General features: G+C 47.5%; 13 protein-coding genes across 13 annotated transcripts; 5 read left to right on the top strand and 8 right to left on the bottom strand.

Annotated features, from left to right (window-relative positions):
- Positions 1 to 2,171: 2,171 nt before the first annotated feature.
- Positions 2,172 to 4,058, bottom strand: LY89DRAFT_580987 (uncharacterized protein; the record flags this gene model as incomplete). The annotated part of the gene is made up of 2 exons (XM_018209085.1): positions 2,172 to 3,859; positions 3,908 to 4,058. The coding sequence occupies 2 exons, from the start codon at positions 4,056 to 4,058 to the stop codon at positions 2,172 to 2,174; spliced, it is 1,839 nt and encodes a 612-aa protein (XP_018073459.1).
- A 1,193-nt stretch (positions 4,059 to 5,251) lies between these two features.
- On the bottom strand, positions 5,252 to 6,489 carry LY89DRAFT_695767 (SGNH hydrolase; the record flags this gene model as incomplete). Its single annotated transcript, XM_018216784.1, has 6 exons — positions 5,252 to 5,288; positions 5,339 to 5,473; positions 5,548 to 5,918; positions 6,120 to 6,200; positions 6,251 to 6,288; positions 6,387 to 6,489. The coding sequence occupies 6 exons, from the start codon at positions 6,487 to 6,489 to the stop codon at positions 5,252 to 5,254; spliced, it is 765 nt and encodes a 254-aa protein (XP_018073458.1).
- A 227-nt stretch (positions 6,490 to 6,716) lies between these two features.
- LY89DRAFT_476934 (uncharacterized protein) lies at positions 6,717 to 7,549 on the top strand. Its single transcript, XM_018207815.1, has 2 exons — positions 6,717 to 7,366; positions 7,424 to 7,549. Exon 1 carries the CDS (start codon positions 6,944 to 6,946, stop codon positions 7,364 to 7,366), a length of 423 nt encoding a protein of 140 aa, XP_018073457.1. The 5' UTR covers positions 6,717 to 6,943; the 3' UTR covers positions 7,424 to 7,549.
- Positions 7,405 to 11,135, top strand: LY89DRAFT_683043 (uncharacterized protein). Its single transcript, XM_018214624.1, has 7 exons — positions 7,405 to 7,940; positions 7,996 to 8,387; positions 8,596 to 9,723; positions 9,779 to 10,114; positions 10,162 to 10,542; positions 10,593 to 10,703; positions 10,759 to 11,135. The coding sequence occupies exons 1-7, from the start codon at positions 7,676 to 7,678 to the stop codon at positions 10,819 to 10,821; spliced, it is 2,676 nt and encodes an 891-aa protein (XP_018073456.1). The 5' UTR covers positions 7,405 to 7,675; the 3' UTR covers positions 10,822 to 11,135.
- On the bottom strand, positions 11,102 to 12,396 carry LY89DRAFT_683042 (ICMT-domain-containing protein). The gene has a single exon (XM_018214623.1). The coding sequence runs from the start codon at positions 12,251 to 12,253 to the stop codon at positions 11,342 to 11,344; it is 912 nt and encodes a 303-aa protein (XP_018073455.1). The 5' UTR covers positions 12,254 to 12,396; the 3' UTR covers positions 11,102 to 11,341.
- An 823-nt stretch (positions 12,397 to 13,219) lies between these two features.
- On the top strand, positions 13,220 to 13,802 carry LY89DRAFT_683041 (uncharacterized protein). Its single transcript, XM_018214622.1, has one exon. The coding sequence runs from the start codon at positions 13,423 to 13,425 to the stop codon at positions 13,714 to 13,716; it is 294 nt and encodes a 97-aa protein (XP_018073454.1). The 5' UTR covers positions 13,220 to 13,422; the 3' UTR covers positions 13,717 to 13,802.
- A 310-nt stretch (positions 13,803 to 14,112) lies between these two features.
- LY89DRAFT_683040 (uncharacterized protein) lies at positions 14,113 to 15,207 on the bottom strand. Its single transcript, XM_018214621.1, has one exon. It carries the CDS (start codon positions 15,043 to 15,045, stop codon positions 14,566 to 14,568), a length of 480 nt encoding a protein of 159 aa, XP_018073453.1. The 5' UTR covers positions 15,046 to 15,207; the 3' UTR covers positions 14,113 to 14,565.
- On the bottom strand, positions 15,087 to 15,720 carry LY89DRAFT_773202 (uncharacterized protein; the record flags this gene model as incomplete). The annotated part of the gene is made up of 3 exons (XM_018221929.1): positions 15,639 to 15,720; positions 15,284 to 15,589; positions 15,087 to 15,207 (listed from the first exon to the last, which is right to left on the bottom strand). The coding sequence occupies exons 1-3, from the start codon at positions 15,647 to 15,649 to the stop codon at positions 15,087 to 15,089; spliced, it is 438 nt and encodes a 145-aa protein (XP_018073452.1). The 5' UTR covers positions 15,650 to 15,720.
- A 64-nt stretch (positions 15,721 to 15,784) lies between these two features.
- LY89DRAFT_780114 (uncharacterized protein) lies at positions 15,785 to 18,248 on the top strand. Its single transcript, XM_018222357.1, has one exon. The coding sequence runs from the start codon at positions 15,850 to 15,852 to the stop codon at positions 17,905 to 17,907; it is 2,058 nt and encodes a 685-aa protein (XP_018073451.1). The 5' UTR covers positions 15,785 to 15,849; the 3' UTR covers positions 17,908 to 18,248.
- On the bottom strand, positions 18,066 to 19,197 carry LY89DRAFT_683038 (NAD(P)-binding protein). Its single transcript, XM_018214620.1, has 2 exons — positions 18,377 to 19,197; positions 18,066 to 18,314 (listed from the first exon to the last, which is right to left on the bottom strand). The coding sequence occupies exons 1-2, from the start codon at positions 18,944 to 18,946 to the stop codon at positions 18,144 to 18,146; spliced, it is 741 nt and encodes a 246-aa protein (XP_018073450.1). The 5' UTR covers positions 18,947 to 19,197; the 3' UTR covers positions 18,066 to 18,143.
- Positions 19,198 to 20,996: 1,799 nt separating this feature from the next.
- Positions 20,997 to 21,850, top strand: LY89DRAFT_476744 (uncharacterized protein). Its single transcript, XM_018207814.1, has 3 exons — positions 20,997 to 21,396; positions 21,442 to 21,546; positions 21,595 to 21,850. The coding sequence occupies exons 1-3, from the start codon at positions 21,124 to 21,126 to the stop codon at positions 21,628 to 21,630; spliced, it is 414 nt and encodes a 137-aa protein (XP_018073449.1). The 5' UTR covers positions 20,997 to 21,123; the 3' UTR covers positions 21,631 to 21,850.
- Positions 21,851 to 22,406: 556 nt separating this feature from the next.
- LY89DRAFT_683037 (uncharacterized protein) lies at positions 22,407 to 23,377 on the bottom strand. The gene has a single exon (XM_018214619.1). The coding sequence runs from the start codon at positions 23,365 to 23,367 to the stop codon at positions 22,870 to 22,872; it is 498 nt and encodes a 165-aa protein (XP_018073448.1). The 5' UTR covers positions 23,368 to 23,377; the 3' UTR covers positions 22,407 to 22,869.
- Positions 23,378 to 23,485: 108 nt separating this feature from the next.
- Positions 23,486 to 24,097, bottom strand: LY89DRAFT_731516 (uncharacterized protein; the record flags this gene model as incomplete). The annotated part of the gene is made up of 1 exon (XM_018219581.1): positions 23,486 to 24,097. The coding sequence occupies one exon, from the start codon at positions 24,095 to 24,097 to the stop codon at positions 23,486 to 23,488; it is 612 nt and encodes a 203-aa protein (XP_018073447.1).
- Between the last annotated feature and the right edge of the window lie 182 nt (positions 24,098 to 24,279).

Below are 24,279 nucleotides of genomic sequence, written 5' to 3'. Positions count from 1 at the left end.
CAAATCAAGGTTTTGTCGCAAGTATGCTAGTCGTCCATATCAAAAAGCAATTGAAAAGTTGAGCCTCAATCTCACTCATACAACCAAGCGAATGACCTCTGGATGAAGGTACAAAATCTAGGCGGTGTAAACCAGATTTATTATGAGGAGAGCTTGTATTGTCTGTCTCATGCAAAGTAAGTGTGTATCGGCCAAAAAGCAAATGAAGAAAAAATTGAAATTGAAAGTAAACAAAGCAAAAGCTGGCAAAACTCAGCCAGCACAGCGTAGCAGGCTTGGTTCCTCGAACCTAAGCTCATGAGCCTTCTCAGAGGGAAAGGGATGGGCTATTTGCTTTTGCCTTGCTCTGCAAAGAATGACTTGAATATCCTCGAAACGGAAGCAGGACTTGCGCAAAGAAAAGGCAACGACACAATTGAAAAAAAGAACAAAACTTATACTAGCACAGCACGCTGTCTTTCAAGCGTGGTGCACTGGTCGAAGAACCTAACTAAATAGGTTTTTGTTCTCGAGGGCGTAACGTGGTTTTTGTTATGGTGGGCCCCGCACCAGTTGTAACCCACTACTGGGGAGCTCGTGGCTCTCGCCAACCCGGACTAATGGATTTTTCACCATTAGACCGCGCTGACTTAAGGCTCTCGCAACCTGGAATAATGGTTCTCACCATTAGACCACATTGACTTTCCTGAGAGACTGTTTCGCTTATTTAACTCTATGTATGGAGTAAGGTAATTAGCGTCGTTACCGAGAAGGGCTTCATCAAGGAGCTTAGCTTCAAGAGGGGTTTTAGCATAAGGCTGAAGCCTTATATTAACTAATCCTTACCCAAGAAATCATTTGTTGCACACCGCAACCGGTTTAAGGATTGCCCGGAGGTAAGCCTTTGGCCAACCCCTCATCTTTCTTAGCTATTGGACGCAGCTTCACAGGGCAAAGATCACTTTCAGAAAACTACGAAGTTTTAGATGACTGCACATCACGAATACTTTCGTTTAATTATTCATACGTTGGTCCTCTTAAGTATACAGTAATGAATCACCTAGACCTTGCATGATCTTCAAATCCAAGCAAAAGGGGTTCTCGCTAAACTATACCACCACAAACCTCTATCCCATAGCAAGATTTCATTTTATATCCTGCCTGAACAGCGCCCATGGTGAATTTAGGGCTAAGTTGATCTGCAGTTGACCGCAAGAACACTGGGTGAATTTTAGAGGTCAAGCATGAGTGAATAAGGATCACGCAAAATCCATGGTCCTCAGCAGACTGCTCACCAGCTAAGAGAGGTGAATGTAAAAACCCTATCTAGCCTTCAAGTATATATAACCCCCTCCCCTCTTCTTACAAATTTCTGCAGCTTGAGGCTTTAATAAAATAAAAGAGCAAAGCTAGAGAATGCGCTGGACTTCAGTCCACAGGCTGTGGGCAGCGGGCGCTCCGTCTAGGTACCGGGGAGCTAAGTGGACCGGGTCTGCTTGAACAACCAAAGCTTTTTCAACATAACATGGTGGGTGACGACTGTTGTCAACTACTTAGGTACTTGAAGAGCCGGGCGGTTGTTAAAGAATCTTCTCATCTCTTGACAACAACCCCGCACCAAGTTGACGACAGCCTTCTACTTGATAACAATTCCAACTTTCGCAGCATATCGGCAGAGCGTGTGACGGACAAACAGACCCAACTTCTTTTGGGCTGAAAAGTTTCTCTCCGTGATGTACGGAGCAGGTTGAATGAATCTTGTATCTACACCAAACCCAAGCCCGTTTCCAGAACCACGATTTGGGTTGCGATTTGCCTTTGGTGGAGCAGCTAGAGTGTATTTTATACCCGTTTACTTCAAGCATACAGAGCGGGAACGCGTTTTTAGTGAATAATTCGAGGGTAGAAGGGAGGAAGTGAATGATTTCTTGGTGAATTGTTGAATGGATTCCAAGTCACATCAAGATTTAGATCAAGAAGGAACAGTCTTTGAGAAGGATCTTTTACAGAATTGTATTTCATTCGTGAGAGCCATAGCTCGTCTCTCTATCTCGCACACTTAACCTTCATGTGCGAAGGAAGCCAAACGTAGAATAGTACTTCCATATGATACGCAGCCTGCGCTGCTTGCTCAAATGTTAGCAATGTAGATCTGTCTCCGTCCCTCCTTTTCCCTGTGCCCTGTCTTACTATCATTCAGCAGTAGCAGAAGCCTTCGGCTTGTTCGAATTCATCCACGCAAAAGCCGACGCACCACCAACCGGATTGGAAGACCTTGGAATAGTAGCGATGGTCTTAGATACAAGAGAAGAACTTGAAGTTTTCTGTTCCTCCATACTTCCTCGCTTTGGCTCCCATCTAAGTGGGACATTTTCGACCTGGCTTTTCCGTCGTGTCTCGCCTGAAGCACGGGGTGGTGGTGGCGGTTCGTACGTAGATCCCGTGCGAGCAGCTGATGTCGACCGTGATGGTGCTGAAGGAGCTGAAGAAATGGGCTTGGATGGCTTGAGGACTTTCATGCTTCGTCCACCACGAGTTGCACGTTGATAGCCACTCGTTGACTCGGTTTCACTGCCGGTAATGGATGTGCTGGCTTGGCGCCACGAACCCCAGATACCAGCTGTTGATTCTCTTCGAGTCGAGTCCGAGTTCGTGGTGTCTGATGTTTCAGGTTCTCCGACAGAAGCATCTTGCTGCTTTTCTGAATCTGATACGCTGCCGTTCGGGCCAGCAACGGACTTCATGCTAGATGCTCGGTCTCTGGTTGCCGATTCCGAGACAAATGTCGAAGTATACGGAGACTGTGGTTCCGGTAATGGTTTCGCGTGCTCCGGCTCCTTGTGATTTCGCTCAACGCTGTTCGCGAGTGCGGTAGTGACTGCATCCGGAGTGGGTTCGACCTTTGGCTTGGACTCAGTAGGGGTGAATGGCGGTGCTGTGGCTTTCAATTCATTCTTTTCTGGTGCGACATTGGTCGTACGGAGATTTCTAAAGGCAGCCTCGTCTTCCGGTCTGACAAATGGAACAGAAAGCTTGTTTCTGTCATCGCTGTAGAGGGTCATGAGATTCTGTGAGAACAAGATATCCGCATTATGTGATCGAAGAGTGTCACTTCCTATGAAGACGCGAATGCCTTTCTTACGGTCAATACTCGTCCTTTGATTCAGACCCACGATCTCAAAATCGGCTGACAAAGTTGGCAAATGAGGAGCCGGGCTACTCGACCTCGAAGATGGTTGTGTAACGATCGCTTCTGGGAGATAGACCGGTAATCTGATGATCTGGCGACCTGTCGTGTCTTTGTGCATTTGATCTGCCAAACCTAGATCCTTCACAAGGCTGTAATCGAGGGTAGACCTCTGTGCACCAGTACATATTGCTGCGTAGAGGAGTGCAGGATGAGAGAAATTGGTAGTTAGCCAACATCGAATGATTGAAGGAACGGAACCCAGAATGAACAATCCTGGAGGAGGATCAGGGATGTCGAGAGGTGAATCATCACCATGACCCCCAATGATGAAATTAGTATCTAGTCCTAAGCTGCTTGTCCGTCCAGATGGGACAGAATGCATAGAATGAACCGAGTGACCAGCTGAACTATGCCTGCCATCGGACTTGTGAGAGAGTGATCTCTCGGTCATTGGATGACTTCCGAAGCCGCTGCTTGGACGGACCGGACCGAATTCTCCAGAATTTCGAGAGCCGGCAGCCCAATTTGAACCTTGCAAAGCACTGACATCAAACCGTACACTATTAGCACGTGAGGCACCACGTCTGACTGGCTCTTCATCAGCTTCTAGCTGTAGACTTCCCAACAGATTGTGTCCCTGCTCATCATCAAAGTCATCAAAAACATCTGTGGTGGGGTTGGGAACAGGCCCTGGCAATTTGAGTTAGAATGCTCTATAGAAAGAATGTATGTACTGACCTTGTTGAGGGGTACCACTTAGAACACTGGGGAATGGTGACCCGGTTCCCCATACGGATTTGAGAGCAGCATCATCTGCTTGTCTTTTCTCTAACCTAAGAAGCCGGTCTGCATGATTATTCTGTACAGCTTGGACATGCTTGACGTCCATCTGAACATGGTATAATTCTTCTCGAGTAGCGGTAAACTGCGGATCCATGCCCACAGTCCGTTTGTATGCCACTCAAGCGGGTAGACGGTGGCAACTCAGGCCGAGTGATGTGGTATCGGTAGGGGGAAGCTCGTGTTCTGCACAGACTGGCTTGTCTGGGCGTCTTGGATGTATGGTACAAGATCCTGATTATGAAATTCGTGGTGATGTACCGGAGAGAGGTAGGAACGTGGTTCTGTGATCCCTGGCTAAAGTAAGGTAGCCAATCTTCAATGCCGAGAAGATGAAATAATTAGGCTCCCCTACACCGATAATATCTCGCAAAGACTGTGTCAAGGTTTGTAAATGAAAAGGCTCCGACACAATCAATGACTGGACCCCGCTAGTGTGTATTGCTCCTGGAACACCGCCCTTTGTTCGCAAGCAAACGTCACGCTGGACACCGCCTCCACCGCATCGACCTGCGACCGTCGGTCACTGAACTCCAGCGATGCCTCCAAGTGCCGCCAATTTATAGATGTAGCCACTGGAATGGGTACCTGATACTCGAAGCTCGTTGTATCTTCACGGCTTGGTTTGAAGTCTAGAGGGGTTGTTTCGATCGTTGTTTTCGTGTCTCGTAGATGATGGCAGATGCTGGAAGCCTTTTGATAAAGTTTGGATGAGATCCAGACGACACCGACGTGGCAGAAGGAAGAGTGTAAAGAAGCAATCTGCAGGTTGATAGTCCTCAGTTAGGCAACCGGTACAAACGAAGGTGGATTGTGAACGTGTATCTGGTCGTTGGAATCGTTAGGTAGATGAGTCGTTTGACTTGTGGGAGTGATGTGTAGTTGCTGGATGAAAGACAATCGAATGCCTGCGAAGATTGAAGGATTTAGTTTGAAGAGTTTGTCGCCGCAACGAGCTGTATGGGACGAAATGATGTTCAAGCCAAAAACGGCTTTAGCCGATGCCCCGGACTATGCTACAGGGATCTCGCGGCAACGATGCGTCATGGAAAGCTCACGGTTCGCAATTTTACATACCGAGATAATAAAAAGTATTAGAATCAGAAGATGGTACGATCAAGAATGGTGTTTTGTTGTTTGTTGATGATTGTGGTCTATTCGAAAGTTCTACGATGTGTTCTAAGTCAGGCAAGCTCACATTACCATATCTGGAATGTAGTCTAAGGCCACGCCAAACCCAATCTATCCTCTATCATTTCTTGGAGCTTCGGCCCAGAGGCTATAGTTTATAAGTAGATATTCCAAGTTGATTTCTGAGTTGTGACCTACGGGAATATTCGAGGAGGAACTTCGACATGGGACAGGACTTCTTCAACAAAGATCTTGTAGCCAGCTCCAGTCAGGTGAAGCCCATCCACCCTGAGTAAGTCAGTATTCTGTGGACAATTTGTTGCTCTGGACATTCTGCAGCTGTACAGTTTTGCCCATTGATTCATCATGCAACTTTCACATGTCTGCCTACGGTGGAACGGACTCACAATAAAGTCTGCAAAGCCTTGTCTAAGGATCCACCATTTTGAGTTACCATGGCCGTGGCCTTTTTCATCATGACAGCATGAAGATCAATTAACACGACTTTCTCATTCTCTGACTCGGTAACAATCTCACGAATGGCATCTGCATACTTGGCCGTTACAGTTTGTTGCCGAGATGTCGTGCCATCTGCATTGACCTCGAGTTGACTTTCGTTGACAGGTGGTGGAGTGATGAGAAGAATGGTGGGATCTTGAGCTTTCACCACGGGATGCGTGAGGATGGTCTTGATGTTCCTCCGATAGTCTTCCAGTGGGACATGTTGACGGCTAGGACTGTTGGGGAGACATGCATCATTTGCGCCAAAGAGAATGGCCTATGAATATTAATATTGAACCAAGAGTGTAGAGGAGTAGAAAACTCGGTAGAACCAATGAAACGCATCCGCCAGGGATTGATAGATGTTTTGGGAGATGGTTGCAACAACTTGATATCTCATCACTCGATCTTCGATTTGATGTGCAGCAACCAAAGTCGCAAGACATGAACAAAGCAGAGACCAAACAGGACTGCATACCAAGTAAGCCACTTTGGCTGTATCTGGAGATGGAACGATGTCTTGCAGAATGAGCATGGCGTTTGCCGTATTGTATCCGCTCTATCAGACATCAATGTCTAGGATACGACAGTGGAATTCAAAACACTAACCAATCCTCTGTTGATAATGTCAAAGCTTCGAATGCAATCTCTAGAGCGATCAGCACACTTTCGCAGCTGGTGCACGAGCGCCAAAGCACATCGTGTAGGACGAGGAGGGGAAGATGGTGGGGGTAGATGGGCTTACGTTCGGAGAGGATTGCCGCGAAAGAATAGCCATCACGGAGATAGCTCGACATCTGGATGATAGAGTCTCCAAAGAGGAGAAACTGGGGATATGATTTGCTCATGATAACTTTATTGACTGCGACGTCGAGGGTCGATTGTGTGGAGTAGGCCGGGTGAAACTGAAGAGAGGCTATTTAAGGAAAGTAAAAGAGTTGCGAGCCGGTGATTCACAGGTTCATCCCATATTTCTATATATTCACACTTGTTTTGTAGGTAGGTACGATATCTTGCAACTAGGTGTGGTAGCACTAAGTAGGACGAGAGCCTCGATTACACATATTGCCTTATGTCCCCCACTCTCGATTATCTTTTGCATTGCATTTCCTGCTGTGATACCCTCCTCAATATCTGCATGCAAGAGCGTCCCAATGTTTTGGCATGGCTTCCCGCTTGCAAGTCCGGAGGTCTTCTCCGTCAAGGAGGGCTCCCGAAAATTGAATCGTGAAAGTCTCTGTTGTCAATCTTACAGTAAAGCTACCTACACACTCTCCAGCTTCAGCATTCATGTATTGCTGAATGAATCGCAGAATCGCAAGACGGAAGGTCGACATGCCCACGTGGTTCTCAAGGACCCTGATCGGCGCCAAAACGCCACCAAGGCTACGATGGTGCGGTAGGTTCCTTGAGGTCCCTGTGGCTCTCGTGGTAGCGCTCCCGGCTACAGCGTCTAGCAGTCCGGTTGGGGCATGTTCGAGCAATAATCAAACCCTGCGGATCCGAGGCCGAGGCTTAAAACTTGTCAAGCACAAGGCAACCTTATCGATCACGACAGCAGAAACCTGCTCTTGGAGGTGTCGAAAGAGCAAAGGAGAGAGAAAGATGAACCTCTTCAAGTTTAGCCTCGCCAGATGGCAGGTGCAGCTCGCAGGACGTGCATCATCGGCCGCCTTGGCCGAGATAGTGGGAGAGGAGAGTCAGTGTAGCGTGCGTCAACTCTAGGTACGATAAATTCCTCTCGTGACCATGTGCAACCCATTCACAGAAACGACTCTGCAGCCATGATCCGGTCATGTCCATGATCCTTTCTTCTATATCCGTGTGTGTACGCATCGATCCGAGACACCAAAGGGCTGTGTCCGTATCCATGTCCACGCCCGCCACAGCTTGCTCTTGCTCTCTTTCTCTTGGCAAATCTCAGTCATCTTGATACCCCGAGCTCCTCCTGCTCCACTCCTCTAGACCTTCTCCCACTTCTAGACGTTAGACTTTCTTTCTGTACTCCATAACAGCATGTAGAACTGGCTCAAGATGCCATCTCGCCAAAACCCGGGGTCAGTTCGTACTGGTCCTACCTTTGAGGATTTGTCTTCATCTGCACATTTTCTCGACTCCGCGAACTCGTCATCTCCACCCTCTCCCACCGCTCGAAGGGCAGACCTTTCACGCTCGCATAGCAACCTTTCTCACGACGAGAGAACTCCTCTTCTACCAAGTGCTGGACGCTCTCGAATACGGCTCCAATCTGCAGCAGAAGCAGTCAAACCTCCGATCTCGAGGCATCATAGTGTTGCTGGTAAACAATCCTCCAAAGCCCCATCTTGAACACTACTCTGACCACGCGCTTTTAGGAAGTCTACGCAGCCTTCGACATGCCACACGCGAGTCATCATGGAGTCAACGCCTTGCGAATGCCTTGAGCTTGGAGAGACCGCCGAAGGACTCGTTAAAGGAATCGAAAAGCTCACTTTATCCTGACGATCGAGTTTGGTACGATCAATTTACGTCTACGGACTGGGTCCATGATAGTATTGCAGATGCGTACAGAGTGAAGGCTCTCCGGAGTCGAACAGACATCCGTGGTCGCATAAAGGCCTTCTTCGATTCGGCACAAGGTTGGATACTCAGTGCTCTAGTGGGATTCCTCACGGCCAGTATTGCATACGCTGTGGATGTTTCAGAAGCCCCAGTCTTTGATTGGAAGGATGGATATTGCTCCACAGGCTTCTTCATCAGTGAGAAGGTAAGTGTGGTCGAGTTCTTGGCGTTCTCCTTCCTTGAAACTATTGTCCTTTGTTCAATATACATCTGTCCATTACTTGCCATTGCCGACCTTCGAAATCCCATGTTTCTTATACCATGGAAGTTATCAATATCATCATGGTATTGGCACGAAGCCAAACATTGTGGAGTCATCAATGTTGAAAATGAAATAACTAACAAGCGAATAGCATTGCTGCCCAGACGGAGATCGCTGCTCGGATTGGGAGCCGTGGTCGAACTTTTTCCGAATACCAGGTTTCAGCGAGGACTTTGTTGAATTTGCTGTCTTTGTCGTCTTGGTTGTAACATTCTCGACTTTGGCTTGCCTTTTGACTCTAACTACTAAGACCGTGGTACCATCGAGCTATCAGATGTCCACGCTGGACGAGAACCTGGGAGCACCGTCTAGCCGTCAAAAGCCTAGCGATGATGACGACGAATCCAATCCGACGCAAGCTTCAGAACAAGAAGTACAGATTGCGCCGCCCATGGTGTATTACTCTGCTGCAGGAAGTGGTGTCGCAGAGGTCAGAGTCATCCTGAGTGGCTTCGTCCTTCACGGCTTTCTTGGTGTCAAGACTCTTATCATCAAAACTCTTGCTCTTATCTTGAGCGTTGCTTCTGGCCTCAGCTTGGGTAAGGAAGGTCCGTTTGTCCATATTGCAACCTGTGTGGGTAACATTGCTTGTCGTTTGTTCTACAAATATGATAGCAATGACGCCAAACGCCGAGAAGTGCTGTCAGCAGCTGCAGCTGCCGGTGTCGCAGTTGCTTTTGGGGCTCCAATTGGTGGCGTCCTGTTCTGTCTCGAAGAAGTTGCATACTTCTTCCCCGCCAAGACTCTTTTCCGGACTTTCTTCTGTTGTATCACAGCTGCGCTCACGTTGAAATTTCTCAATCCATACGGAACGAATAAGATAGTCATGTTCGAAGTTCGGTACTTGACGGATTGGGAATTCTTTGAACTGGCCGCTTTCGTTCTGGTTGGTTGCCTTGGAGGTGCCGCTGGAGCCCTCTTTATCAAAGCATCCAGGGCTTGGGCAACGTCTTTCCGCAAGATTCCTATTGTGAAGAGATGGCCACTCGCTGAGGTGATATTCGTTGCGTTGCTCACGGGCTTGGTCAGCTATTGGAATCCCTTCACCAAGCTTCCTGTCGCCAAGCTATTGTTCAATCTAGCTAGACCATGTGATCCCAACAAGGCCGATGAGATGGGACTCTGCCCAAGAGATATGGATGAAATATTCCCTGTCGTTCGTAGTCTTGGTGTTGCTTTTGTTGTGAAAGGGCTACTGACGATCATTACTTTTGGTATTGTAAGTCTCCCCATTCCTCTACCTCTTCTTAGAGTGACTGCTAAGAAATCTTCAGAAAGTCCCAGCTGGCATCTATGTTCCGTCCATGGTTGTAGGTGGTTTGGGAGGGCGTCTAATCGGCCATTTGGTTCAATGGATAGTCCTTCGATTTCCAACGTCTCCAATTTTTGGCAATTGTGCAGCACATGTCACTGGACAATCCTGTATCACCCCGGGCGTTTATGCTCTGATTGCAGCTGGCTCGACGATGTGTGGAGTTACACGACTGTCTGTTACTTTAGCGGTCATTCTGTTTGAGTTGACAGGGAGCTTGAATTATGTCCTGCCGTTCTCCATGGCGATCATGGTTGCGAAATGGACTGCTGACCTGATCGAGCCTCTAAGCATTTATGTAAGTTTCTCTTTGCATCATATGGCACCGAAACTGACGATGGACAGGACTTGTTGACTAATTTAAATTCGTACCCGTTCCTGAACAACAAGCACAAACCAATCTTCACTTCAGATCTAGCCGATATCACTCCGCGAGTTAGGCGTGAGAGGGTCATTGACATCACGCACTCTCCTCTGATTTCAGCAAGCACTCTCCGTCATAAGCTTGAGCTTCTGCATAAAGCTGGCGAAATCGATGGCGGTCTCCCAATCATCAGTAATGAGATCCTCGTGGGTCTCATTCCTGCGCCTGACCTAGAATATGCTTTAGACCATCTGGAAGACGAGCCATCAAGTATGTGCCTGATGGCGAAAGTCCCTACTTTCGACGATTCAGACGATGAGACTCATGTTGACCCGACGAACTTCTCGCCATACATTGATCCGGTGCGTCTCATTGTCTCATCCTCCCCAACAATTACTAACGAATAGGGTAGGCACCAATAGCTCTCGACATTCATTCCCCAATGGATCTTGTGTATGAGTGTTTCGTCAAATTGGGGTTGAGATATGTATGCGTGACGAAAGAAGGCAAATATGCTGGAATGGTAAGATCCCATCCTTCTTAGGACAATTTACCTGAAACTGATAGTTTCGCAACAGACGCACAAAAAGACATTTGTAAAGTACGTACGGGAACTAGAAGAGAGGGAGGGGCACACATGATTGATTTTGCGAACACGACATTGACATTTGCATCTGCATCAGGGTCAGCATGAACATGGTCATTTGCATGAAGCATTAGTTGGGAAAGACCCAGTAATCGCTTTTGCACAGGAGTTGGCATTCTCATACCCATTTCTTTTTGTAGCATAGTTTTGGTGGTTGGCTTGATGCATTAGCTTGGAGTTTCGGTTAACAGCATCGAACACATGTCGGTCGACTGTCTTGTTGGGTTTCAAGGTTGTTCAAATTGCATGATGGATGGTGAGGATGTAGATTTGATGGGTGGATTGGAATATTATCATTACTCTATCACCAAAGTTATCATTGTGAGAATAACAGGTGTGAAATCTGACATGCAAGCAAGTGCTATGGCTATTAAATGCTCGCTCATTATCCAGCCTAGAATGCTTCGTGCCCTTATCCTTCGCTATGCCATCCGAAATCCTCATACCTACGCCAGTCCCCAGATCAAAACAGACTCCCATACCCAACGCCGTGAACCCATCCCAAAACCCACACTTCACCTAATAAACGGAATCCCAACCCAAGTCTTCTTCCTATACGCCAAATACTCACCCCCAAAGAACTTAACCAACAACTTCTCCTCCCCCTCAATCCTCTTACTAAAGAACTTCCACAACACAACCCCAAACGCCAACAAGCAAACCGCATTCCCGTACACAAGCTGCGTCCCAATACCCCACCAGAAATACCCAAAATAGCTCGGATGCCGAAACCAGGCGTAGATACCAGACGTCACTAGTTCGTGGCTCTGCGCCTTGTGTCGCCGCACGAAATGCGAGAAATTGGTCCCAGCTTTCAGCATAGCGAGGGCGCGGATCGTTTGTCCGAGAATTATGAGGGAGAGGCCGAGAGAGAGGATGATGTAGTGGGTCGTGGGCGAGAGGACGGAGGTGGGGAGGAGGAAGTGCGAGAGTAGACACTCGGTCATGGAGGCGAGGTGGGCGATCATGTAAGCGGAGCCGTTGCTGGAGAGGAGGAAGGAGGAGACGGAGGCGGCGGGGACGTTGGTCAGGGCCGTGGTGTAGAATTCGAGGAAGTGGAAGAGGGAGAGCGAGGCGAGGGAGAAGGGGAAGCGCCAGATGGGGTGGGAGGTCGAGAGCAGGTAGATGGTGAGGATGGAGGAGAGGGCGAGGGTTAGGCCGAGGAGAAAGGCTCGCAGAGCGATTCCTGAAAGGGACTTGGGTTCGAGGGGGTAGAATTGTTTTTCGAACATGTCGAGGGCGAGAGCTATGTCGGAGGGTTTGGAGGGAGGTGGCATGGCTCCGCGAGAGGAGGAGGGGTCTCCGAGTCCACCGCCGTTGATGAGAGAGGAGGCATCGTTGAGAACGTTTCTGCGGCGGGGTGGTTCCCATGAGGTTGAGGTAGAGGAGGTCGTTGGATCGTGAGCGGAGGGGGTTTCTGAAGCCATGTTTGAAAGTAGAGAATGTGCTTTTTTGATAGTGAGAGACTTTACTATAATTTCATGTTGTGAGAATGAGAGAAACGATTCGCCGAGAATGGAATGCGATGATGTGCGGGCAAGACAATGAGATGTTTCAAGGGCACGAGAACAATACGAAGAAAGTTCACATGCCTCCCTTCTCGTGACGGTAGCGTAAGGCAGAATAAACCTTGTGGTTCACCGCCTGAAGCTAGGGTAGCCCCCACTTCTTCAGCCTCCCATCAGACAGAGCACGTTCTTCCTCTCTTCGTGTACTTGTTTATGAATGTAGTGAAGCTTCAATTTGACAAGAGCTTATAAGTGTACGTTATTTACTGATCGCGATCGAGTGACCGGTCTTGCCTTGATATTTTTTTGGTTTTCGTTTCTTTGTTAAAATTATCAAGACTGTGTACGATTCATATCGATAGAGCGAACTACAATTTCTTTGTTTTGTATCCGTGTTTTTGGAAAATGACGCGAGCCTCAGAGTTTGCGAGAGATTTCCTGTTATGAAATTGGTGTGACAGCATCGTGATTTGAGATAAAGGATGTTGAGGTTTCCAGACCTTACAAGGAACCTGCTCTCGTACGAACCACTTCATATTCCAATAGATGTGTAATAAAGATATGCATATTCATAGATCGAATACTGGCGTTATTATGCTGGAAAACGTTGCTAGCCATGGTCTCCAGCATACAAGTTTTCATGGGAGCCCCTCCCAATTTAGGAAAAGAATAATTATCTCAAGCCTACCGAATCAAAAACAGTCACGGTTTCTTAGCGGTGAGCATTTCCTTCAATAGGCAATCGATGTGGCTGTTGTATTACCTGCAAAGTGTCGGTGGAACCCACGTCACGAGCTGTCTTACAACTCTGCATATTTGGCTTGGGCTTCCCAAGACCCTCATTGCAGACTCAAATTAAGAGCTTGCTGTCAATCCGACGTAATATTTTGGACCTGAACTCGCTACAACATCGTACCTGTGACATTGGGTTGAGGATCATTTGCATCTTAAAACACAGCAAAGTATTCCAGACGGCCATCTCTTTCTTTTCCCAGTGAAGTTAATTCTTACGCAGCACCGCTTTCATCCCCAGTCAATCAATTCGTCATAAACATCGTATTTGCAATAAAAACGAAAGAACGAGCAACATGTCATCAATACTAAGTTTCGGAAGTGGTACTTGGGATTGTTGTAACTGCTCCTGTTCCTGTTGCGATGGCGACAACGGAAGCATTGCAACCGGTGGAGGAGGAAATAGTGGAGCAGACGTAGGTTGGATAGATTTGGGGGGAGACTCAGGTGATGGTTCGAGAAATGAGGAACGGGAGAGAAGAAGACGGGAAGAGCAGCAACGGAAGCAAAATCAACAGCAACCACAGCAGGAGCAGATGAGTTATGTGGCATCGAATGATCATCGAGATGATCTCAAGAGAGAAATCTGATGTGTAAGCGCATTTCGTTAGAAAGGGCAAAATGGCAGAGCATGCAAGCTGTGGATAGAAATAGACGGAGAATAAGCAGATACACTTCAGAAACAATTTATGCTGCGAACAAGAGAGTCACGAGTTCACCATCTCTTCCCGTGTTAACATTCAGACTGCTGAGGCTGACTTGCTAGCAGTGATAGATAGAGCTCCAGAGCACCCACTAAGAGATTCTAGCACCAAAAGTCAACAATCTTACTTAGTTTGACCTCTAGATAATTATTGGCCCACAGTTGTTGAAGAGAAATGAAGATTTGAATGCTTTTGGTGTATGACATCATACGCAAATTGAACCAATTGCATTGTGGCCCTCGGATGAAGCATTATAATTATACATAAGTGCAGGGAACTAGTCCAAATAGGTCACCGCCAACAATTCGATGGTACTTGTCCATAATTTGTCTACTTCTTCAAATTCTAATCATCATCTAAAATATGGCCAACATTGACGAGGCAGAGAATGAAGAGCGTATGCTCCGAGGAGAATTATATCATGCTTTCCTACCTCGTTTGACAGCCAAGCGAAACAGGTGTCATCATGCTTGCTATAGATTCAACCAAGCAGGAGAAGGGTCACGGAGGGAGCTGGTAAAGTTATGGCAAGAGTAAGTTCTAATTTCCCCCTTTCGACAGATATTCCGTTTTTGGAAGATTCTAGCACGACTTGGGTATATCAATCTAGGCTACTCTGACTTGGGACAGCATCGTCGATGATAAAACCCCTCTGCCAGCTCCAGGAAAGTCGGACGAAGAAGAGGCTGTACTCCTTCAAGATTTCCCCTACGTTGACGGTCCGGTCAAAGTTGATTACGGGACCAACTTGAGGTTTTTGTCCAGAATGACAATGCCATCCCACTTTTGCTCATGGTTTCTAGACTTGGCAAAGGAGTTTATATCAACTTCAATTGCACTTTCCTGGACACTTGTTTGATAACGATAGGAGCACGGACTCTCCTTGGTCCCAATTGCTCTTTCTTCTCCGCCACTCATCCTTTGGATCCTTTCCTCCGGAATGGTATTCAGGGTCCTGAGTTGGGGAAACCTATCACTATTGGGGAGGATTGCTGGCTCGGTGGTAATGTGACCATTTGCCCTGGCGTTACGATAGGTAGAGGTTGTACTGTGGGTGCCGGAAGTGTGGTCACGAAGGATGTTCCAGAATTCCATGTCGTAGCGGGGAATCCTGCTAGGATCATCAGGAAAGTCGAGTGCAAGGCCCCAGATCCAAAATTGGCAGAGGAAGGTGGTGAACAAGTAATTGTAGCGGCGGCAGACAGGAAATAACATGTCTGACTGTCGAATGGAAACATAGCTAAGGTAGCGTTTCCTCAAAGGCCACCTTCAATAGAGAACGATGACAAGATCAATATCAAGCCGCTGATCAATGACCATATGAATGGTATCCAGGTCGACATCTTAAAGTAGCCAGCATTGTAGACTGCACCAAGGCTATGTTGCATTAGTATATTCTTGTCTAGGGGTTTATAGACTTGGTAGCCAAATTGACTGTTCCAGAGACACTCACATCAGACCCACAATACTTCCTGCTAATATAGCTTCCACTCCCGCTACGAATATATACACCAGAGGAATGATCCAAACATACTGCCAAGCTTTCTTGCCTTTCCCAAGCTGTCTCAACACCGCGAATCCTGCCACAAGGAGATGGAGAAGAGCGAAAACGATAAGGGTCCATATAAGAGTGTATCGCCAGATATCATGCGAATAGTAGAGGTAGTTCGCGACTCCAGGCTTCGGTCGATAAGGCCAGTATAGGGATGGGAATGGAGGTGTCGCATAGTCTAATGGCGCGGTGGTCTGAAGACGGGCACTGCATAACAATTAGTCTCGAGAAGCATTGAGATATTGAAAAGACCTACTTCACTGCCATGATTGCCCGTCCAAAGCCCTCGTAGGGTTTGTTTGCACTCAGCCTCACACGACGCAGGATGAAGCTTGTTCGGATGACTTGACGTTGGCGACAGGGAAAGGCTGAGCCTCGGCAACGCAGCAGCTTTCGAACATTCAAATCGCGACCTCATCAACAATTTCCCAAACCACGGCACCAACATCGATGGCAAAGCGATAGTCATGCCTGCGGATCGTCTCCTCACGACGGTACTCCGAGCATTCCAAAGTACTCCAAATCCAGAGCAAACTGATCGAATTCTGGGCAGCACAACATCCCTTCTCACCTCTCTTTCGAATCCGCTGAACATCACTCTTCTTACCTCACACCTTTTAACAGCGCCAGCAATCTGGACTCGAGTCGATGGATTGCAGACATGCTTTCGCATAATCAGCCTCTATAATACTGCGGCTATCCACGTACGAAGGAACGAGCTCGAAGGTCCACCCAAACCCCACGATGCATACCAACCGAGACGAGGCGGTGGTATAGCTGCTGATGATTGGACGACAGCTGTTCTGAAGGGTCTGGATGATCGATCACCAAGATGGCAGCATGTTTTGGTCATTTCTGGGCTTCTTCTTGGCATGGAAGGACAAGATAGACAGAGTCTTTCGAGGAATCTGAAGTCAACAGTCGAAAATGCCATGGTCTCTGCTACAAATCTAGCTCTAGAGAGCCCAGCAAGTGGTGGAATACTTGGCTCGACCTCTGTTGTCTTAGCTCTCAATCATGCATTCCCACTATTGTCGGATTATTGCAGACGAGATTTGAATTACGACAGCTTGCTCATGATAATGGTCAAGGCAATGACGGCCACAGAAGGGTACCAAGAGGGATACTTTCTCCAGGCTATAGACTATGATGTGAAGGAGGTTATGGGAAGGAAATTCGACTGGTCACCAAGATCGGCTTCATTCCGCCAAATCCAGAAACTTGCATCAAAGCCACTCATCACTTCAATGGGTCCATTGTCGAGACTTGTTGCTCATGCAATTGAGAATACCACTCAGCCTTTGAGAATCATAGAAGCACGCGAACATATACTGGCATTTACTGGAAATCTTCTCCGAAAATGGAGTAAGAACAAGCTGTCTGAAATCGATCAGTCAGAAGAAATAGATTTCTTGACTCCGGAGACGTTGAAAGTTACCTTTCCGATGCTATGGCAGGTTTTGAAGACTGCTATGCTTGCAACATTAGCCATCCTTCGGGCAATGATTGGAAGGGCATTGATCGATCCTTTCTTGGCCTCTCCGCAGAACGCACCCATGATGACCACTCAAGCACTTCTGATCCTCAAGAACATACACTTCATTTCGTCTCGTTTTGGACCCAATTCCCTTTCAGCTTATGTATTTGTCAACATGACTTCTATCGACATTCTCACAAGATACCCTTCTGCTTCTGCTACCTTTCTTCGGACCATATATCCTAGCCAGGCAGGACGAATTCCGTCTCATCCTCTTCAACGAAATCATGATCTTTTTTACCTCAACACAGCGGAACACTTTACGTTGGCCCTGTCTCCTGCAGATTCTGAACAACTTACAGTCACTCCAAGTCAGCCGTATTTGTCGCCAACTGCGAATTCAAATTTACTCGAAATCTTTGAAGCTGCGCATAGTGCAATGTTGGCAGTTCTTGCCTCTCCACGAAATGCTGAACTCACAGCAAGAGTCCTCCCATTCTACGTGGAAAGTCTATTCGCTTCTTTTCCAAAGAATCTATCACCAAGACAATTCAGATTTGCTTTCAAAGCTCTAATACAGATCTGTACGCCGCCAAATCCGCTGGCAAGTTCTCAACCGATGATGGCGGAGACATTATTGGAGTGGCTGCACCATCGTGCTCTGAATGCACCAAATGTTCCTCTTCCACCTTCGATAGCCATCAAATCCGAAGTCGATGCCTTGAGTCAGGAGGTGCCGCTGTCAGAACAAGCTGTGCTCCTTTTGACACTTCTTGATGCACTTCCATATGTCACATTGCCAGTTTTGGAAGATTGGTTGCCATTGTCTGCAGATCTTTTGAATGTTGTTTTAGACAAGACGATGAAGGAGCAATGCAAGAAGCGGTTCTGGGAGGTGCTTGAGAGTGGAGAGATGGACGTGGAGAGGAGTGCTGTGTGTGTTGCTTGGTGGAATACAAGAGGAGGGAGGGAAAGAGTCTTGTTTGGAGATCAAGAGAAGGGGCCATTCATGAGTGGTGGACTGGCTGTCAAGGAAAGTCGGTTATAAGGAGAAGCAGTGGAATTGTACAACAGGTATGACTAATGACCATGGCGTTTTCGGACCTTGGAGTCTTGGATGACCAGACGAGAATGTCTGAGCAGCATATTGTGACATATTCTAGAATGGAAACTCATTTCAGGCACGAATATTCCTATGTTGCTCAAATTCTGTCTCTTTTCGTTTCTTCGGTGACGAGATGGCTACACAAACGAAGAGTATTCCATTATAATTCTGGGAAACGACTACTTCAAGCCTCCATTAATCTCGACTACACTTCCATTCATATACCTCGCCTCGTCACTAAACAAGAAAATCACTACATCAGCCACTTCCTCAGCGGTCCCCATCCTCCCAATAGCCACCGCTTTCGCCATACTCTCAGCGGCCTCTTTCCCCGCCACAACTCCCGCATTCTACCACACATCAGCATCAGCATCCCAAGCCCTCCACTCAAAACACCATGTTCGAAACTCACCGTAGGCGTATCAATATACCCCGGCGCAACAACATTCGTCCTAATCCCCTTCACTCCCAACTCCAGCGCAACACACTTACTAAACCCCACCACGGCATACTTACTCGCACAATAACTCGCAAACCCATTTGTAGGTTGTAATCCCGCGATACTACTCACGTTCACGAAACTCGCTCCGGGCTGCAAATGCGGGATGCACGCGCGCGTAATGTTAAACATGCCTTTGAGGTTCGTGTTGATGATCGAGTCCCAGTATTCGTCCGTGATGTCGGCTGTGGCTATGTTGACCGGGTTGCGGCCCGCGCAATTGAAGACGTGGTCCAGTTTCGAGTGCGTGTTGATGGTTGAGGCGATGAAGTCGTTGCAGGCGGAGGGGGAGGCGATGTCGAATGCGGAGGTCGTGTGCGTGCTTGGGGTGCAGAGGGATAGGGTCTCTTGGAGGGAGGAGGGGTTGATGTCTGTCAGGGCGAGGGTGGCGCCTTGGTGGGAGAGCTTGATGCTGGTTGCTCGACCGATGCCTGAGCCGGCGCCGGTTATGAGGACAACTTTGCCTTCGAAGGGTTTGGACATTTTGGAGATGTGTATTTTTGTATAATAAATAAAGCAGTACAGAGAGGAGAGTATAATTCAACGAGAGGGGAACTTGTGAAAGGTGGGGAGAAAATAGATAACGTTGAGCCGCAACTTATCGGTAGGATCTCCGAAAGCTTGAGGAAGACTCAAGCACCTGAACTCTCATTTTGGAATTGCAAGTATCTCTACTTAGAGATCCGTCAAAAGGAGAGCCGTAGAGGGCTTCGCCAATCTAATTTATTGATGAATGACTGGTAATTCATGAAGGTTGAAGAGAGGAAGAAGGAAGTTAGAGGTCTGTTGGCCTAAACCGCTAGCGGCCGCATCATCCTTTTCTTCTTGGGACTTCGAAAGCTCAGCACTTCAAGGTTGTTTTCCTTTCCCTGGTCAAATAATTTCACATCCTTATCCTTAATTCTTCACAAAATATGAAGAAGAACTCACTTCCACTCTTTCCTCGGGGCTTGAGCGAGGTCCAGCTGAGAGGGTCACGTGTGTTGTGTGTTGTGTGTCATTGAACACCAGCGTCATGGCTCTCCTTGGACTTTGAACACAACTCTATGTTCAATAATCTCTACTGCACATAAACGCGTTCAAGATCGGCACAGAACAACGACGGGAGTTCTGAGGTTGCAGATGAGTCATGTGATCTACGCAGCCTACCTACCTATGGTGTGGCGACTTTTACCTACCCAGGGACATACTGCACTCTCCACATTTAAAAGAGTCTCGTTGTAATGATTTCAATTTGTTTCCTTTTCTTCCTTGTTTGCTGCCGTTTGATCTTACTAGCTTTTAAGATGCATGTACTCTTTCTTCCAGTATGACCATGACGTTTGCATTCTTCAAATTGGTGGCGAAAGCCTTCTGCACATTGCACATCAAAGAATGGATAGTTCGAAGACTTCACCTCGAGTGAAAGCACTCGAGGTATTGCCATGTGAAATCTATGGTTCCACAAAAACGTTCCCAAGCATTCTCCAGCTATTTCGACTCCAGCGTCTTGGCAATCTGGAATATCTCCGCCAATTTATTGTGGAGGGGCCAAGTCCGGGGGATCATGGGATATCTCCAGGTGGGGGTGGATTGCTATCTGCCGCTCGATACTGAAATCCAAATGAACAACCATGTCATTTGGATCAACAGTCGATTCTCCACAATGCTCCTCTTCGTTCCAGGTAAAGTATTTGAATATTAATTCCCTTCTGAGATGGTGGGGTCATTGAATTTTCTTGAGGGCTAGTCCGGAAACGAGAGACGTACTCAGAAGGTCTCGTAACCCAATGCAAGATATTCTTTAGCATGTCTCATCTTTTGTTAGACCGGGAAAAATCTATCGAGTGTGGAGGAGAGCAGACATAAATCCAATCCATCGGACACCCATCACCAGAAATACGTGAAGTCTGCGTTGGTGGCCGCGTAATACCCATGGCTCAGTCAGTCCGCGACACAACGCTGAGATCACAATTTTGACCACCAGCCAATTCAAACAATCATAAGCAGATCATCTGCTGCGCACAATATACAGTATCTCTGTGGCACGAGATAATACAGTACTCATCAAAGACCGCTGTCCTCCGTTACCGCACACCGGTCCACATTCGGGATTCTCTCGGTCTGTACGTTACTGTACCGCGGAACTGATTATCTACAAGCATCTTAATGCAATGCAGCTGCAAAGTCATCAAACCTCTACGTATCAGACCCCACCATTTGGTACAATCATCAATGACGCTGCATGCCAACCGTTATCGCACCCAAGGGTCTTCTCTTCAGCCTCCGCCCATCCCGAAACCTCCGCGCTACTGTACTGCGCAAGCAACCATGACCAAGTCCCCAATTCGCCAATCACAACCCCAAGGAATGATCTCCGCGAACGATCCGCAGAACCCTGAACCACAAATGCCGCACGACCCCTAAACCCACAGGGGCATAGCCATCCGACCACTCCGCCATAGCCGACTTTAGGGCGAGCCGAGAAGGGTCTCTGTGATCTCATGCCATGGAACCACAGGAGGAAGACGCCGTAAACGCTCCGTGCAGCTATGATGGGTGACGCGGATACCGGAGAGGTGCTCGATACAATGCTGTACATATCTCACCACTGCCTCTCTCAAAATGGGTTGAACATTCCACTTTCCCACATTCTGACCAAAGTGCAAGATTGCAATTGAATGCATCGCCACTCCAGATCTCCTGCTGCAACTATGAGCTACCTCGTCATCGACACCTCATCCAAGACAATGTCTCCTTTCGAGCTAGACACATGGTCTATCGCTAAAGTAGCACACGACAAACTGGTCATGGAAGCCGGGTTCCTAGACCACGATTTAAGAAAGATAGTTGCGCACGCAACGCTCTACGATCGCTTACTCGACGAATATTACTCCACCAGTCCGCCATCCAGTCCTCCCAGTCCTCCCAGTCCTACGAAGCTTGCTTTCGAGGCCCTTCCTGAAGAAGAGAAGACGGTTACGGTGGAGACGAAGGAGGATATCGTCCATCATGGCATTGTGGTCGTCGAGCACGCGGAGTTGAGTCTCGTGAAGGTGGCGTCTCATTCGGATAATATGCATATGAATGCGGCGTACGCGAAGGTGGCTGTGGAGGAGGTGGAGATCTTTGATGATGATTGAAGGGAGAAGGGGAGCTGGGAAGCAATTTCTATGATACCCGTTTGAACGAGGAGGACGTGAATGTCATCCACGACGACGGACTCATGCCATGGTGTAGATTGGATCAATGTGGAGATATGATGTTCTGGCATCGATGCAGCACTGTCCTTCAGAGATGGTGGACAGCACGACACTACCATTTCTGCCTGATCAACGTGGTCACGATATTCTAGCATCGATGCAGGTCTATCCTTAAAGGAGGTAAATAGCACAGCACAGCACAGCACAGCACTGCTGGGCGGAAAGGACTACGAGCTCTAGGGAAGCTCGGACCGAAGCAATTAAGGCATCAATTTGTGAAGTGGTGATGATAGAAGAGGGGACACCGGTAGCTACTGTCGAACGTACCTACATAGCATTGAACATCTAAAGTCAAAGTTGGAGGGAAGTCGATCACTTCAAGAGAGGTTTTGCTCAACTACCAGCATACCAAAATAAGAATCGTTCATAAACTTGCCAATCTTACCCTTCGTACGTGCTCATTCGACGTGAAGCAGAGGCTAATCAGTCTTCTTGAGCTCCGATATCTTAACGCACGACAGTTTTTTTTTTTAGTTTTTTTTTTTTTTTGGGATTTTTGAGACTATCTTTAGACTTTTGAAAAGGAACTAGAAGGGAATTCCATACGAAAAGCCCATGAGCAGGAGATGATGGTATTGGTCACGTAAATACAACCAAATGATGAAAGCGGTTTGGCTCGGAGCACTTCCATCTTCCTAGAAACCATGACTTTAATCCCTGCTGGGGAATTGATCTGGTCGTCCAATTTGTTCTGTTCTTTAGGCGATAATTGAGAATGTTGAAAAAAAGTCAACTGCTTAGGCGAAAAACACAACAACATTGAATTCCAGGTTGATCTGGATGGTCAGCTGAACCTCTTCTCCATCTATTGATACAGTTGCTCTCAGTGGACTCGGCTCCCGTACATTACAAGGTGAAAGAACGTCACCAGAAGACTACAGGAATTCTTTCTCCCTCAAGATAAACCTATTCCTTTACCTACTCGCGACCCCTCCCTTCCTCAGTCTGTACCGAAGCATCCACATACAGAGGCTCAAAAGCAACAGGAAGCAGAGTTCTGAGCTGCTCTTCGATAAGCGCCATTTCCTTGCCCCTTTCCTTCCAAGCTTTCTTCAATCCCGTGATTGAGAAAATATCCCATTCCCACGTAATTATGCGATCTAGACAGGAGGCTAATACATAGAACAGCATTCCAAATATCGACATCGGTATGCTCATAGCAACCTAGTACATTGCGAGCATAAAGTTGTTGCGATTGACTGCAAATGGGTGGTCAGGGTCGATCACGGAAGGTTCGGTGGTGGGTCGGAAAGGCATCGATGCCATGTATATCCCAATCCGAACGAATGGAAGGATAGTAAATATCATGCCGACAATCAGAAATACGGATGAGCAGACTATACGCTTGGCGTTGTTGAGAATCTCAAAAGCGAAGCTTCGTAAAGTGATATCCTCAAAACCCGTCGAGAAATCCGAGTGGAAGAAACCCCTCCACAGGAGCACAGCAAGCATGGTAACTGCAATAAGAACAGCAAGAACAGCTGAGAGTATGGCGGCTATGTAGTATGGTATCAACCGGTGTGGAAATTGCTGAAGCATACACTGCCAGAAATTGGCGGTGATGATTATTGTAATCACTTGCCGGAACATCAGTAGCATGGAGTTGTTGAATAGAGCAGGCGATGGTAGAGTCTTGACAAATGTTCGTTCTATTGGGTTCATGATGAAGGTGGTGATGTTGATGGTAGAGTTGTCAATGGTGAAAATTCTTGTTGCCGTCAAGACTCGGAAGTGGCCGTAAAGAAGTAAGGGTTGGAATCCGACAGGTCATTGTGATGTCTCACAACTCAGACATCTCCCAGGGTGTGAATGAGACAGCCAAAAACCCCGTGAATATCATGGTCGCGATCGTGTGTCTAGGCTCTGCAGTGGTAGACTTCCACATCGCCCAGAACTTGATTCCCCATACTCTGGCCTCCCAAAAGACGATCAGGGCTATGAGTTGGAAAAGCATGAAGCTCATGAACTTTCCACCAACAGGACGTTCGCATTGATAGAATATGCCAGTAATTTGACTGATCAATAGAAGGCCACAGAAAGTTGCGTTGCAGAACCACACAGCAACACGCTCGATGCTCGTGCATGGGTGCCCTCGAATGAGTGTCCAAGTGTAGAGCGGGACATGGTTGAAGATTTTGATGAGGAGAAGGCTGATGATGCAATTCGTTATGATGGCAGTGTCCATGAATAATTGAAAGCGAGTCTTTCTGGGAAGGGAGAAGTGCAGTTCCACGGCTGTTGCAAGCAGGCTCATTACCCATGGCAATGCTTCAAACGCGAGATACAGATATCGTGATTTAGATAGCTGGGCTGGAGATGGAGGACTGTATCCCCCTGCGTCATGTTTGTCCTTCAATGACTTGAAAGGACGTTCTCCACTGTGGTGTTCCATGCTGATTTTCGTGTCGAGTGGCTATGACTGTTGCAGGATTTGTTTCGTAGAATAAAAGGAGACGAGGGGAATTCGTGAACGATGAGCTTGAAAAGATGTCTTGATGTTGAGGGAGGGTTTTCAAAACAGAAACTACAAGTGGAAGGCGCGGGTGGCGGACGCGTTGTACTGGCTTCCCGAAC

This window comes from Mollisia scopiformis (assembly GCF_001500285.1).
Source record: "Mollisia scopiformis unplaced genomic scaffold LY89scaffold_8, whole genome shotgun sequence".
In the NCBI taxonomy this organism is placed as follows: Eukaryota; Fungi; Ascomycota; class Leotiomycetes; order Helotiales; family Mollisiaceae; genus Mollisia; species Mollisia scopiformis.
The sequence above is the reverse complement of the archived record's forward strand: the minus strand, read 5'-3'. Positions and strand labels throughout refer to the sequence as shown.

What these genes read in the sequence shown, in the direction of transcription:
- LY89DRAFT_683041 (XM_018214622.1), top strand. Translation starts at nt 13,423, where the DNA reads ATGTCATCAATACTAAGTTTCGGAAGTGGTACTTGGGATTGTTGTAAC.
- LY89DRAFT_683042 (XM_018214623.1), bottom strand. Translation starts at nt 12,253, where the DNA reads ATGGCTTCAGAAACCCCCTCCGCTCACGATCCAACGACCTCCTCTACC.
- LY89DRAFT_683038 (XM_018214620.1), bottom strand. Translation starts at nt 18,946, where the DNA reads ATGTCCAAACCCTTCGAAGGCAAAGTTGTCCTCATAACCGGCGCCGGC. An exon ending in GGTATATTGATACGCCTACG is followed by an intron (nt 18,315 to 18,376) that starts GTGAGTTTCGAA and finishes GATGTGTGGTAG; the next exon opens with AATGCGGGAGTTGTGGCGGG.
- LY89DRAFT_476934 (XM_018207815.1), top strand. Translation starts at nt 6,944, where the DNA reads ATGAATCGCAGAATCGCAAGACGGAAGGTCGACATGCCCACGTGGTTC.
- LY89DRAFT_683043 (XM_018214624.1), top strand. Translation starts at nt 7,676, where the DNA reads ATGCCATCTCGCCAAAACCCGGGGTCAGTTCGTACTGGTCCTACCTTT. An exon ending in TCGAGCCTCTAAGCATTTAT is followed by an intron (nt 10,115 to 10,161) that starts GTAAGTTTCTCT and finishes GACGATGGACAG; the next exon opens with GACTTGTTGACTAATTTAAA. An exon ending in AAGGCAAATATGCTGGAATG is followed by an intron (nt 10,704 to 10,758) that starts GTAAGATCCCAT and finishes GTTTCGCAACAG; the next exon opens with ACGCACAAAAAGACATTTGT.
- LY89DRAFT_683040 (XM_018214621.1), bottom strand. Translation starts at nt 15,045, where the DNA reads ATGTTATTTCCTGTCTGCCGCCGCTACAATTACTTGTTCACCACCTTC.
- LY89DRAFT_780114 (XM_018222357.1), top strand. Translation starts at nt 15,850, where the DNA reads ATGCCTGCGGATCGTCTCCTCACGACGGTACTCCGAGCATTCCAAAGT.
- LY89DRAFT_476744 (XM_018207814.1), top strand. Translation starts at nt 21,124, where the DNA reads ATGCATCGCCACTCCAGATCTCCTGCTGCAACTATGAGCTACCTCGTC. An exon ending in CTACGAAGCTTGCTTTCGAG is followed by an intron (nt 21,397 to 21,441) that starts GCCCTTCCTGAA and finishes GAGACGAAGGAG; the next exon opens with GATATCGTCCATCATGGCAT. An exon ending in TGAATGCGGCGTACGCGAAG is followed by an intron (nt 21,547 to 21,594) that starts GTGGCTGTGGAG and finishes TGAAGGGAGAAG; the next exon opens with GGGAGCTGGGAAGCAATTTC.
- LY89DRAFT_683037 (XM_018214619.1), bottom strand. Translation starts at nt 23,367, where the DNA reads ATGAACCCAATAGAACGAACATTTGTCAAGACTCTACCATCGCCTGCT.